The 15,970-nt window shown below is 38.7% G+C and overlaps 1 protein-coding gene across 4 annotated transcripts in view; it reads right to left on the bottom strand.

Annotated features, from left to right (window-relative positions):
• Positions 1-15,970, bottom strand: part of mtrex (Mtr4 exosome RNA helicase) — a 159,368-nt gene that overhangs the window by 57,958 nt on the left and 85,440 nt on the right. For all 4 annotated transcript variants that reach the window (XM_069924359.1, XM_069924362.1, XM_069924360.1 and 1 more), the window contains one exon: positions 14,449-14,517. In XM_069924359.1, coding sequence (XP_069780460.1) covers positions 14,449-14,517 — 69 coding nt within the window. The remainder of the gene's footprint in view (positions 1-14,448; positions 14,518-15,970) is intronic.

Raw genomic sequence — 15,970 nt, 5'->3', positions numbered from 1 at the left:
GGAGAACCCGGAAGGGGGGGGCAAGTTTCGTCAGCAAGACACTGGAGTGGCCGATTAAAAAGGAATCAATTGTGGATGTCCTGGAACAACACGTCTCTCTCTGAAAACTGACAAGAACCTTCCTGAACAATAACCATTTACCTTTCAAGCACCAAAGCCTGGTGAACTTTATAAATGTTAAATTCTGTGCACAGTAATAAGAATTGCCTGCAACCAATGAACTTGGAAGAATAAGAAGTGTGATTGGACTGTGAACCAAAGAACTTTTCTGAACTTACACACACATTACATACACGTGCTTAGAATTAAAATGGGGTTAAGTTTGGATAGTTAAGTTAAAGTGTGATTCTGTTTTCATGTTTAAAGATAATTAAAAGCAACTTTTGTTTAAGAAAGCATTTGTCTTGGTGAATATTTATTGCTGCTGAGTTTATGGGTCCTCTGGTCTCGTAACAATCTATTTTAGTTACAAGCATTTTGTCAGAAAACCATGGCCCATTTCTGGTATTAGTCCACTAAACTTTCACTCAACCATTGCCACACATTAATGTCTCCTTAAATATGAAGACCAATACTGTACATAATTCACTGAAGTGGTCTCATTTTCACCTCATATAAATGAAATATAACCACACTATCTTTTTATTCAATCCGCCAACAAATAAATAACATTTTGTTAGCTCTCCCACTAATTCATATTTCCATGTTATCCTATGATAAACCATGCACCAAAATACCTGCTTGCCCATTGGTGGCTTGGCATCATTGTTTTGCTAAAACATAGAAATCTACAGCGCAGTACAATCCCTTCGGCCCATAGTGTTGTGCCAATCTAATATTCTACCAGAACACTGCCTAAAATTTCACTACTCCACAACTCTCCATTTTTCCCAGTTTCATGTACCCATCTTGTTGTCTCCTAAAAGATCCTATTATACCTGCCTCCACCACTGTTGCTGGCAGTATATTCCAGGCACCCACAACTATATGAAAAATTTACCTCTTACATTCCCTCCTGTACTTACACAAGCACCTTAAAACTATGTCCCACTGTGTTAACCATTTCAGCTTTGGGGAAATAGTCTCTGGCCGTCCACATGATCAATGCCTTTTATCATCTTGTACAACTCTATCGGGTCACCCCTCATCCTCTGTCATTCTGTTTTCTTTTACTTTTTTTCAGCAATTGTACCATTATAAGCTAGTTTAACACCTCTAACTACTTAAACTTTTTAAAAAGTTTCAACGGGCACTTATAGACAAAACAATAACAAAGAGTCAGGAGAGGACTAGAAGGCACGTCTGTTCCTTACGCCATCTTGCCACGCCCCCCAACCCCCCCCATCCTCTGTCATTCCAAGAAGAAAAGACCAAGTTCATTAGGCATGCTTTTCAATACAAGCAACATGCTTGTAAGTTTCCTCTGCACCCTTTCTAAAGCATCCCCATTTTTCCTGTAATGAGGCGACTAGACTGAACACAACATTTGAAGTGAGGTCTAACCAAGGTCTTATTAACTCATGGTTTTTGAATTTTATCCTACAGTTAATGAAAGTCAACACACCAAATGCCTTCTTAACAACACTAGCAACCAGTGCAGAAGCTTTGAGTGTCTTATGGACATGGACTCCAAGATCTCTCAATTTGACCACACTGCTCAGAGTCAGCCCATTAATATTGTTTTCTGCCCTCAAATCTGACCAACCAAAATGGCCAATTCACATTTCAGGATTAAACTCTATTGGCTACTTCTCGTCCCAGCTCTGAATCCCTCCAGATTATCCTTAACACCATGCATATTCGTGTCATTCCCCACCCACTTCCTCATTTGGGCCATTTATAAAAATCACAGAGGGGGATTCCAGATCAGGACCCTGTGAAAACACCACTGCTAACTGACCTCCATGCAGAATATGAACCATCTATAACCAAAGCATGCAAAGCCATGTTGACTATCCCCAATCAGACGATGCCTCTCTGAATGCTTGTCTCTCAGTCTTACTGAAGTAAGACTCACTGGCCTTTAATTTCCTTGGTTAACTCTTATCCCTACATAGAACAAGACAGCACAGTACAGTACAGGCCTTTCAGCCCTTGATGTTGTGCTGACCCATATATCCCTTCCTAAAAAAAATTAAACCCTCCCTACCCCATTAACCGTATATTTTTCTTTCATCCATATGTCTGTCTAAGAGATTCTTAAATGGCCCCAATGTTTCAGCTTCCACCATTATCCCTGGCAATGCACTCCAGGCAACCACAACTCTAAAAAAAAAACACCCCTGATGTTTCGCCTAAACTTCCCTCTCATATGTCCTCTGGTGTTTGCTGATCCTGCCCTAGGAAACAGGTGCTGGCTGTCATAATTTGGTAAACCTCCTCTCATCCTTCTACACACCAAAGTGAAAAGTTCCAGCTCTGCTAACATTCCCTCATTAGACTGGTTTCCCAATCCAGGTAAATCTGCTCTGCACCCACTCCATAGCTTCCACTCCTTCCGATAATGAGGTGGCCAGAAATGAACACAATACTCTTGTGGTCTTACCAAAGATTTGTAGAATTGTAACATGGCTGCTATACTTCTGAATTCAATCCCCCTATTAATGAATTCCAGCATCCCATAGGCCTTCTGAACTATTTTATCAACCTGCGTGGTGACCTTGAGGGATGCATGGATTTGAACTGAACCTCAAGGTGTCTCTCATCATCCACACTCTAAGTGACAGACCATTAACCCTGTACTCAGCCTTTCTGGTTAGTACTTCCAAAATGCATCACCCCACACATATCCAGATTAAAATCCATCTGCCACTTTTCCATCTATCTCTGCATCCTGTCTATATCCTCCTGTAACCTTCCACAACTTCTACAACCTTTATGTCATTCACAAACTTACTGACCCATCCATCTGCCTCTTCATCCAGGTTATTTATAAAAATCACAAATAGCAGGGGTCCCAAAACAGATCCCTGTAGCACTCAATTAGTCACTGACTTCTAGGCAGAATACTTTCCTTCCACAACTACTCTGCTTTCTTCTAACAAGTTAAAATTTTTTTATCCATACTGCTAATTTTCAACTGACCTTGTGTCTCATGACTTTTTGGATGAGTCTCTCATGGGGGACCTTGTCAAATGCCTTGCTAAAATCCATGTCGACCATATCTATCGCCCTGCCCTCATCAATTTTTGTTACCTCCTCAAAAAACTCACTTAGACTTGTGAGGGATGATCTTCCCTTCACAAAGTGATGCTTTCTATCCTTGAGTAGACTGTACTGCTCCAAATGCTCAGAGATCCTATCCTGAAGAATCCTTTCCATTAATTTACACACCACTGACATAAGACTCACTGGTCTCCCTATTCTCCCTATTACTTTTTTTAAAACAAAGGGATTACATTTGCCATTCTCCAATCCTCTGGCACCTCCACTGCAGCCAAAGAGGATTCAAAAATCATAGCTACTGCCCCAGCTATCACTTCTCTCACTTCCCACAGCAGCCTAGGGCATGACTCATCTAGCCGCGGGGACTTATCAATCTTGATGTTTTTCAGAAGAACCAACACTTCCGCTTCCAACTCCAGCATACAGGCCTGTTCAATTTCGACCTCACCGTGATTGAGATCTTATTCTCTTGTGAATACTGGCACAAAGTATTCATTTAGGACCTCCCCAACCTCCTCTGCCTCCAGGCACATATTGCCTCCCTTATCCTTTAGTGGACCCCTTCATTCTCATCATCCTCCTGTTCTTCACATACACATAGAGCGCCTTGAGGTTCTCCTTAATTCTACATGCCAAGGCCTTCTCATGCTCCCTTCAAGCTTTCTGAAGTCCTTTCTTAAGCTCCTTCCTGGCTACTATATACTTCTCAAGAGCCCTTCGTGTTCCTGCTTCCTATATCTAATGTATGCTTCTTTCTTCTTCTTGACTTGTTGCCTGATCTGTTTTGTCAACCACATTTCACTTTTCCTACCATCTTTCCTTGTCCCAATGGGACAAACCTATCTCCCTGCTCAAGTAGTCCCTAAACTTCCTCCACGTTACCTCTGCTCTCACCCAAACACCAACTGTTTCCAATTTATTCTCGCTAGTTCCTGCCTCAACCCTTCATAATTCGCCGTTTCCCAATTAAGCACTTTCCCAATTTGACTGTTTATATATTTTTCCATAACTATGTTGAAGCTAAGGGAGTTGTGGTCACTCTCACCAAAATGCTACCCCACCTGGCCGGTTCATTCCCCAGAATGAATACTCCCTGATCCAATATGGCTTCTCCTCTAGTTGGCCTGTCCATATACTGTGCCAGGAATCCTTCCTATACACACCTGACAAATTCAACCCCATCTATCCCTCTTGCAGTCAGGAGGTGCCAGTCAATATTAAGGAATTTAAAATCACCCATAACTCTGTATTTCTTGCTCCATTCCAAAATCTGTTTGCTTTTCTGCTCCTCAGTGTCACAAGGGCTATTTTAGAGCATACAGACTACACCCAGCACATTGATAGCTCCCTTCCTATTTCTGACTTCTACCCACACTGACTCAGCGGCCACTCTGTCTGCAGTGTCCTCCCTTTCTATACTATACTATCCCTCACCACACACCACTTTTCTACTTCCCATCCTATTCTTTTTAAAACACCTTAACCTAACTATCTGCATCAGCTAATCTTGCCCTTCCACCAGCCAAGTTTCAGTAATGGCCACAACATTGTAGCGCCACATACTAATCCATGCTCTAAGTTTATCCCTTTTATTCCTAGCGTTGAAATTGACGGATTTCAAAACCTGTAACTGGCTACCTTTATGTTTTGTCCCCTGCCTGTCCATTCTCACTAACTCAGAGATGTAGCATCATGCTTTTGTCCTTCTACCCTAATCTCTGCCCTCATATCCTGATTCCCAACCCCCTGCCAAACTAGTTTAAACCCTCCCCAACAGCTCTAACAAACCTGCCTTCCAGGTCCCTCTCCAGTCCAGGTGCAGCTTCTGTTGAACAGCAGAATATTCGCAACCCTCCAGCACTCTGGTTCTTCTGTCCCCAGTAACGTTATGAAGATCATCATCAGTAACTCAGCAATCCCCTCCCTTGCTTTCCACAGTAGCTTTGGGTCATCTGGTTCCGGCATCTTATCTAACCTCCTACTTTTCAAAAGCTCCAACACATCCTTTTTGTTAATGTCAACATGCTCAGGCGTTTCAGTCCGCTTTAAGTCTTCCTCATAATTGAAGCACAAGATCACATCTCAGTTCACAGAGAATATATGGTCTTTGTATGTAACTGCATCTTTGTACAGATACTGAGAAATATATATCCTTAATTATTGATTCAACCCATGTATCAGATCAAGACTCCCTGTACCCACTTCTACAGTGTCCTCTGGCAATTCGTCCAGATTTAAATTACCCCGAGTGAAAAAATTGTTCCTCAGGACTCTCTTAAATCTTTCCCCTCTCACCATAAACCTGTGCCCTCTTGTTTTAAAGTCATTAATCCTCGGGAAAAGACTGTGAGCATTCACTCTATTCACACCCCTCATGATTTTACAGAACTCTAAAAGATCAGCTCGTAGCCGCCAATGCAAAAGGGGAAAAAAACTCAGCCTATTGAATTTATCCCTAGAACTCAAGCCCGCTGGTCCTAACAACAATCCTATGAATGTCTTCTGTACCCCCTTCTAATTTATTGAAGGCGGTACTATAACTGGGCAATCAAAATTGCACACAGTCTGGTCGTAGTGTGGTCTCAACAACGCATGGTAGAGATGAATCACGAGGCCCCAATCTTTGTAATCAATAGCCACTTTCAGGTGCATTCTCCACCAAGAATGCGCCTGCAGAAGCGGCTACAGACCTGTGGAATGGTCATTCAGGTGGCAGCCCTGAAAGCACTGCGTTGTCCACCTGAAAGGGACAGTTGCAGAAGAGACGACATGGAGTGTACACAAGCTCCTGTCTCTTCGGGACGTCCACCCTGCCCCGAAGTCCCGCGCCGGGGGGGCAGGGGGAGCGGGGCTGTCAGGCACGGGGAGTTGGGTCGCCGGCTGATTGTCATCAGCCTGCCCCTTAGCAGCCGCTTTTAGGCAGCTGCATTCAGGTGCCTAGGGGGACTTCAGTGCTCCTGCAATTATCCCTCCTGGAGGAGGGTTGGCAAGTGCACCTCGGAGGCGCCTCCTGCTCTTTCAGGTGGGTACCCCGAGAACCGCATAGAGGTAGAATATGCAGTTTTACATCAGGGTAATTTGGCCACCTGAAAGAGCCTAATACTGCAAGCATGCCAAATGCTTTCTTCTTCAGCTTGTCCACGAGTATCCACTTTCAGGTCTCTCTGTTAGGAATCTGAATCTTCCTCAAATGCACGCTTGCTTTCACACTCATGGACTTAAAAATATAAATCATACTTTCAGAATTCTGAGAAAGATTTGTGGATATTTTAAAATAACCTATGTAAAAATCTTTAATCATCAAACTCTTATTCAAGGATTCCATAAAAACCAAAAGCAGACTTTTGTGCCTCAAGTCCTGGTGTAAAATGTGCTGGAGTTATCATTTTGTAAGAGTTGAGTAATTAACCCAAGCTCCTTTTCCCTCACTAAATGCAGCAGAGTAGCTCAGAATGCTGTCCAACTGTCTTGACAATACTTACAGAAAGAAGCACCATGTAAGAAAGAGCTATTGAAAGGGATGCAAAAACTTTGGTATAAGTTATGGACTTTCAGAAGTCCTAAAAGGGAGGATTTGAGATTACGTGGTGAAGGCCATTCCAAAGCAGGGACTCAGATGATCGTACTATGAAAGGAAAAATGCACATGCAGCCAGATTCAGAGGAATGGAAGCAAGTGAAACATGTGACTAAAATAGGTGATTAACCATAGAATGCGACATCACAGAAAACACGCCATTTGGCCCCTCCAGTCTGTGCTGACCATCATCTCCCTAGTCTCACTGACCTGCTCCCATTTCGTAACTTTCCTGGCCTCTACCATCTATGTACCTACCCAATTTATTCCTAAAACACACAATTGAGCCCAGATTCACCACATCAGATGACAGCTCATTCCACACTTCCACCACTCTCTGAGTGAAGAACTTTCCCCTAATGTTCCCCCTAAACCTTAACCCCTTCAGCTTAAAACTATGAACTCTTGTATTTATCTCCCCCAATCTGTGGAAAAAGCCTATTCTCATCCACTCTGTCCATACCTCTCATAATCTTGTAAACCTCTATCAAATCTCTCCTCATTCTTCTTCACTCCAAGGAATAAGTCCAAACCTATGTAATATTTCCCTGTAACTCAATTCCTGAAAGCCCAGCAACATCCTATTAAATCTATTGATATCCTTCCTGTAGTTAGGTGACCAGAACTGCATACAATATTCCAAATTTGGCTTCACCAATGCCTTAAACAACTTCAACATAACATCCCAACTAGATAGAAATAGGAGAATAAGGAAAATGTTGGATGTTGTAGGAATGTTGTCTGGTAAAGAGTTGAAAATAAGAAAACAGAAATGGAAAAGGAGGAAAGGTAATGATGGAAAAACGGAAAGAGAAGATAAACAAAATATAAAATGGCTACGCTGAACTATATGACTCTAAATATTAATGGAATACATAACCAAATTAAAAGGAAGAAACTACTAAATTTACTGAAAAAGGAAAAAATAGATATAGCATTTGTCCAAGAAACACATTTAACTGAATTGGAGCACAAGAAATTAAAGAGAGATTGGGTAGGACATGTAACAGCAGCATCGTATAATTCAAAAGCAAGAGGAGTGGCTATATTAATTAGCAAAAATGTGCCATTTAAAATAGAAGAGGAAATAATAGATCCAGCAGGGAGATATGTTATGATAAAATGTCAGATATATTCAGAGCTTTGGAATCTACTTAATATATATTCACCTAACGAAGAAGATCAAAAGTTTATGCAAGATATCTTTTTGAAGGTAGCTAATACGCAAGGGAACATACTAATAGGAGGGGATTTCAATCTGAATTTGGATCCAAATATGGATAAAACGGGGAAAAAAATTAACAGGAAGAACAAAGTAACCAAATTTATAATTAAATCAATGCAAGAAATGAAACTTGTGGACATATGGAGGAAACAAAACCCAAAAGAAAAGGAATACTCATACTACTCGACTAGACATAAAACATACTCAAGGATAGACCTATTCCTGTTATCAGCCCACATACAAGGGAGAGTTAGGAAAACGGAATATAAAGCTAGACTATTATCGGACCACTCACCCCTGTTATTGGCAATAGAGCTAGAAGACATCCCTCCAAGAATGTATAGATGGAGATTAAACCCCATGCTACTTAAAAGACAGGATTTTAGAGAATTTATTGAAAAACAATTAAAAATGTACTTTGAAGTAAATACGGAATCAGTGGAAGATAAGTTTATACTATGGGACGCAATGAAAGCATTCATTAGAGGGCAAATAATAAGTTATGCAACCAAGATGAAGAAGGACTATAATCAGGAAACAGAGCAGTTGGAAAGGGAAATAATAAACATAGAAAAAAAATTAGCAATAAAGGAAGATACAACCAAAAGAAGAGAATTGGCGGATAAAAAAATAAAATATGAAACATTACAAACATATAAGGTGGAGAAGAATATAATGAAGACAAAACAGAAATATTATGAACTAGGGGAAAAAACACACAAAATCCTAGCATGGCAGCTTAAGACAGAGCAAACTAAGAAAATGGTATTGGCAACAAGGAAAAAAGACAAACAAATTACATATAATCCAAAAGAAATTAAGGAAAACTTCAGAGAATTCAATGAACAATTATACCGAACCGAAAACGAAGGGAAAGAAGGGAAAATAGATGAATTTTTGACTAAAATTGAACTACCAAAACTACAAATAGAGGAACAAAATAAATTAACAGAACCATTTGGAACAGTAGAAATACAAGAGATAATAAAAAATTTACCAAATAATAAGACACCAGGAGAGGATGGACTCCAAATAGAATTCTACAAAACATTTAAAGACCTAATAATACCGCCCCTCCTGGATGTAATCAACCAGATTGATGAGACACAAAACTTACCAGATTCATGTAAAACAGCAATAATCACAGTGATACTAAAACAAGGGAAAGATCCACTCTCACCAGCGTCATATAGACCAATATCTCTGCTAAACACAGATTATAAGATAATAGCTAAACTATTAGCGAACAGATTAGCAGAACAGGTACCGAAAATGGTAAATTTAGACCAAACTGGATTTATCAAAAAAAGACGCACAACAGACAATATTTGTAAATTTATCAACTTAATTCATGCAGTAGAAGGAAATAAAGCACCGGCAGTAGCAGTTGCTTTAGACGCAGAGAAGGCCTTCGACAGAGTAGAATGGAATTACTTGTTCAAAGTATTGCAAAAATTCAGTTTACCGGAGAAGTATATTAATTGGATTAAAGCATTATATAAGGGACCGTTAGCGAAAGTGACAGTAAATGGACATGTATCAAAGCAATTTAACTTAAGCAGGTCAACGCGGCAGGGATGCCCACTATCACCATTATTGTTTGCGCTAGCTATAGAACCACTAGCAGAATCGATAAGAAGAGATAATAATATAAAAGGAATAAAAATAAAAGACAGGGAATATAAAATCAGTCTGTTTGCGGATGATGTGATAGTGTACTTAACAGAACCAGAACTATCAATAAAAGAACTATATAAGAAATTGAAGGAATATGGAGAAGTGTCGGGATACAAGATAAACGTAAATAAAAGTGAAGCAATGCCTATGAATAACGCGGATTTCTCAAAATTTAAGGAGGAATCCCCATTCAGATGGCAAACGCAGGCAATAAGATACCTAGGTGTGCAAATAAACAAAAATCTAGGCCAATTATATAAACTCAATTACAATCCACTAATGAAAAAATTACAGGACGATTTAGAGCATTGGAAAGAGCTACCACTAACACTGATAGGAAGGATAAACTGTATTAAAATGAACATTTTTCCAAGGATACTATACTTATTTCAGGCATTGCCAATACAACTGACAGAAAAATTCTTCAAAGAGTTAAAGAAAATAATAAGGAGATTTTTATGGAGAGGGGGGAAACCGAGGATAGCACTAGACAAATTAACAGAATGGTATAAACAAGGAGGCTTACAATTGCCAAACTTCAAAAATTATTATAGAGCCGCACAATTAAGGTACCTATCAGATTTTTATCAAACAAGGGAAAAACCAGACTGGACGAGACTAGAATTAGATAAAATAGGGGAAAAGATACCTGAACACATATTATATAAATGGGACGAAAAATTGGTACAACATAGAACTTCTCCAGTATTACACCATCTCCTCAATATATGGAAGAAGATTCATGTAGAAAGAAATAAAATAAATTACCAAATACCAAAACTAATATTGACGCAAAATAAGCTACTCCCTTTTACAATAGACAACCTTGCCTTTAGAAAATGGGAAAAAAAAGGGATTAAAAGAATAGAAAATTGTTTTTCAGGAAGTAGATTCTTATCCTTTGAACAAATGAGAGATAAGTACAATATAACGGGAGATACAGCGCTGGCATATTACCAACTGAGATCCTACTTGAAAGATAAATTAGGAAGCAACTTGAGTTTACCAGAGGGAAGTAACCTTGAATATGTGATTACAGATACAATGTTAATCAAAAGATTTATAAAAAATATGTATATTAAACTGCAAGAAAAGGAAAATGAGGAAACAAATGGTAAAACTAAACAAAAATGGGAACAAGATTTAAATATAAAGATAAAAAAGGAAACATGGGAGAAGTTATGCTCTGGAACGATGAGAAATACAATAAATACGAGGCTGCGTATGATACAATATAATTGGTTACACAGACTATACATTACACCGCAAAAGTTAAATAAATGGGACCCAACAGTATCTGATAGATGTTTTCGATGTAAAAAAGAAAGGGGAACAACAATTCATGCAATCTGGACATGTGAGAGAGTAGAAAAATTTTGGGATGATCTCAATCAGATATTAAATAAAATAACAGAAAACAATATACCAAAGAATCCAGAGATCTTTCTCCTAAGTAACATAAAAAATAAAGAATTTGGAATTGACTTGGAGGATGCACAAAAAAGATTTGTTAAGATAGCCCTAGCTGTAGCAAAAAAATGTATTATGTCAACCTGGAAATTGGAAGATAATTTGAAAATACAACAATGGTATATAGAAATGAATAAATGTATTCCATTAGAAAAAATAACATATAGTTTAAGAAATAATATTGAAATATTCGAACAAGTATGGGAGCCTTACATTAAATACAATAGCGAAAACCTACCGGGAACAAACATTACCTAAGCTGATGGAAGGAGAAGAAAAGAAAAGAATGGACTCAGTAGAATTTCTGGTGTATTTTTGTTGAATGACAACATTGTCTAACTGAATTAATGCAACCTAGATTGTATAACTAAAATGGATGAGAGGGGGGGGGGATGGGGGGGTGGCTTGGGAGGAGGGAGGGGGGAGGGAGAAAAAGTCACTGTAAATGTGTGGAAAAGAAAAAGTGTATATCATGGCTATTGTGATTTATGGTGTGAAAAATAAAAAATTTAAAAAAAATAAAAAAAAAATAAAAAAAAAATAAAAAAAAAAACATAACATCCCAACTCCTAAACTCAAAACTTTGATTTATAAAGGCTAAGTAACCAAAAGCTTTTTTTCAACCCTGTCCACATGCTCTTTTCAAATGCCACCTTCAGAGAACAATGTATTTGTATTCCCAGATCTCTCTGCTCCTCCCCACTCCTCAGTGCTCTATCATTTACTGTGTATCTCCTACCTTGGTTTGCCCTTCCAAAATGCATCACCTCACACTTGTCTACATTAAACTCCATCTGCCATTTTTTGGCCCATTCTCCTAGCTGGTCCAGATCCCTTTGCAAGATTTAAAAATCTTCCTCACTATCTTTGTGTCATCAGCAAACTTGCTGATCCAATTCACCACATTATCATCCAGATCAATGATATATACAGCAAACATCAATGGTCCCAGCACCATGAAGCACATCACAAATCACAGGCCTCCAATTTGAGAAGCAACAGTTATTACCCCAGAGGACCACCAACACCTAGCAGCAATAGAAATTCACCAAGACAAATGGTTACTTAAACAAAAGTTGCTTTTACTTTTCTTTAAACATAAAAACAGGACCAAACTTTAACTTATTACTATTAACTTAACCCCTCTTAATTCTTAGCGAACGTGTATGTAATGTGTGTATGCTCAGGAAAGTTATTTGATTCACAGTCCAATCTCAGTTCTCACTCCTCCAAGTTCACTGGTATCAGGCAATTCTTATACTGTGCACAGAATTTAACATTTATGAATTTTCACCAGGCTCTAATGCTGAAAGGTAAATGCTTACTGCTCAGGAAGGTTCTCGTTGGTTTCAGAGACAGATTTGTTGCTCGTTGGACACACACACAAACTGATTTCCTCCAATCATCCACTTCAGTGTCTTGCCAAAGAAATGTGCCCCATCATGGGTTTTCCAAATGATAACCTCTTCTGCCAGCTCACTACAGAGTTCCTCTTGTTTCCCTTATTTCAGGAGAAACACTCTAGCCAACCATTTCCTCTGTAAGGACTATAAGGGTTTTCAGCTGGTTGAACTCAGAACACACAACCTGTCTTCAAAATGGGGTTTTAACAAGCCTGCCAGCTTGCCATGTTGCAGCCTCCAAAAGCTACTAAAGAACAGTAGAACTGACTTCTCTCTCTCTCCAAAGAATCATTTTTTTCCCCCTCTCTCTGTTTGCAAAACCATATGAACAGCAAACTGCAACCAGACAGATTGCTGGCAGCGGAATCAATTTTCTGAGCCTGGCCATCTGTTGCTTTAAAGACAATAGTCCACTTATTCCACAACATCAGTCCAATTAACACCTACTTGTGAAGTCTCCATAGGCATTCTTCAAAGTTTCTGTAAAGTCACTGTGGAGATGAAGTCTCTGCTTATGAATAGCTCCTACATTCAAATGAGATGTCTTTTATGAAATGTTAATGTCTGTTTGTGGTGACCTACACTAAACACCCCCCCCCCAACAATCTTTCTCTTTTAAAGACTTATTTATATAAACATAGCTTGTAACACAACCATCCACTACAATCCTCTATGTTTTCCCACATAACCAATTTTGAATCCAGTTTACAACCTCTGCTTGTATACCTAGGTTCATAATCTTCTGAACTTACCTCCCATGTTGGACCTTGTCAAAGACTTTACTTAAGTCTATGTGGACAACATCCACAGCGTTTCCTTCATCTACCCTCTTGGTAACCTCCTCAAAAAACTCTACAAGATTTGTTAAATACGACCTACCACACACAAAGCCATGCTTACTGTCCTTAATCAGCACATGACTGTCCAAATACCTAATAATCTGTCTTTCAGAACTCCTTCCAATAATTTGCCCACTAGTGACGTCTAGCTCACCAGCTTATAAATACCTGCTTTATTTTTGGAGCCCTTTTTAAATAACAGGACAACATGAGCTACCTTCCAGTCCTCTGGCATCTCACCCATGGCTAAGGACATTTTGAATACATCAGCCAGGGCCCCTGAAATTTCTGCACTAGTCTCCCTCAAGGTCCGAGGTAGATTAATGCAGATATTGGTAGAAGTAAGGCCATCTTGAGATTCAATCATACATTTCAAGCAGGGAAGGATCTAAAGGCTATTAAAGGAGGTAATTGTGTGCAGAGTATTAAATTGGTATAACGTCAGGAACATTAGTCTACACCTCTCTATTGTTAGATGTTACTCAAAAAATATTCCCTCAGTAGGAATCCATGTAAAAGTTTCTTGATATATAATATCTAAGTATAAGTGGGTTTTTTTCATCTAATGCAGAGTCAAATTATTGTAGGAGGGAAAAAGGCAAAAGATGCAAATATGATCTTTTAAATCTTTCAAATGGACATCAACTGAACTTGAACAACCTGGTAAACATACAAGAGATCTTCTTTGGGTGGTCTACATGTGTATTAATTTGAAACCAGTTAAGCCAAGCTATCGAACACAGATGTTCAAGACCCAAAAGTAAAAGCACATACATCATAAAATTGTGATTTTCAGTTCAGGACTGTTGGTGCTGGACATGCAGTTTTCTGAACTACTGTATTAATAAACCAACACACTTAACTTTTTGTTGCTGTTATGTTGCATTATAATATGTTTTCTAGTGAATGTGACAAAAACATATCCAATGAATGCAAAGGGACACATGAACTCCAACCTGTGGCCCTTGGTTTTAAGTGCCTAAAATAATCTCAAATTAGTCCATCTTTCAATATCTAAGTGCATTCAAATAATGAAGGTTCACATTGAGTGCACGTTTGGCCTATAAAATACTATTTTATGTACATTATTTACCTTAACGTGAGATTTTTGATTGAAATTTATGACAACTCCCCAACCAAAATCATCATCATCATTTTTCACCTGAAAGACAAGATGTGCATTTGTTCATTCAAAACTTTTTCAAATAGCTTCAGATGCCCATACAATTAAGTGACACAATACGGAGAAGTTACAAACTAAATTGAAGAGCAATTTAAAAAAAAATTTTTGGATAAATGAGGATATCCAAAACAAATCATAAATCCTCATTTATTGGAAATTTTTCAGAGCCAACATGACCTTACCGGTTGAAAAAAAATTAACCCAACATGAAATTAGAACGACGATTATCCTCATTTCAGGTAACTCCCTCCCCTCTCTCTTTCCTTTTCTTCTCTACCTTCCCCTATTTACTTTTTTCTCCAACTCTTCCTCTCAAACAGCGTGTCGCTGTCTCCCAGCCGCTAGTGGTTAGAAGAATCCCTTGTACTGGTGTCATCAAGGAGTGATGCCTCCTGGGCAGGAGTGATCTGTGTGTGGTAGGCCTAGGGGAGGATTTGGAGTCAGGACTTGGGCATTGGGGTCAGGAATTCCGGCCTGGGGATTAATGGCAGCAGTGGGTTCAAGTCAGGGATGGGCGGTTGGGACGTGTCGGGGATCGGCAATTGGGACATGTCGGGGATCAGCATCGGCCATTATTTTATTTTTGGTGAAAATTAAACATTATTTTAATGCTTAAAAGGCCTTCCCTTATTATTTGTTGTTGTTTAAACATTGATACAAGTGATTTGCTGTGGCTACTGGGCTGTTTTTAAAAAATGACCAGTTTTCCAAAAAAAAACCATAGGCCTGGTCCCAACCATTTTGGATAATCAGAGTTGTACTATATTTCAATTTACTTTAATTAAATATTGGTTGCTGTGAGAAAAATATAGATTACTGCTTCAAACCAAGATACATTCAGCACGAGCAGCATTTAACAAGATCGCTTGCTTTAGTACTCTATGGTTTTGTTTATAAAGCCCAAGATCCAATTTTAAATCATTTTTTTAAATCACTTTGTCAACCCCACTTTAAAGGATGTATGTACATTTAACCAGTGGATCACTCGGTTCCTACACTCTTTTTTAGAATCATGTCCTTTAGCTTTTAATGCTTCTTGTTATTAGTATAGCATGTCATGTTCCTTCCCACCTATCTGCCCATTCCACCAATCTGCCTACATCTCCTTGAAATCTATTATTATTCTGCTCACTACTCAGTTTGCAGTACAGTAGGCAAAACCTGGAAATTATACCATGGATACCAAAGTCTAACTCCATATATATTACATTCTGATCCTGGAGAACTTCATTGGACACTTACCTCAATTTTTCATTTAGTATTACTTTGCCATTTTTTTTTAATCCATGTTTTTGCAGCCTCTTTTACAGTTTTGATCTTGATTAATCCAATATGGACTTTCAAATTACAACACAAAAGACATCTGCATCTAACTCACTGAACAATGTTATTTTAGCAAAACCCATATATTAGATAAAATTTTCATTTAAAC

The sequence above is a fragment of the Narcine bancroftii genome, chromosome 3, assembly GCF_036971445.1.
Source record: "Narcine bancroftii isolate sNarBan1 chromosome 3, sNarBan1.hap1, whole genome shotgun sequence".
Taxonomy (NCBI): Eukaryota; Metazoa; Chordata; class Chondrichthyes; order Torpediniformes; family Narcinidae; genus Narcine; species Narcine bancroftii.
The sequence above is the reverse complement of the archived record's forward strand: the minus strand, read 5'-3'. Positions and strand labels throughout refer to the sequence as shown.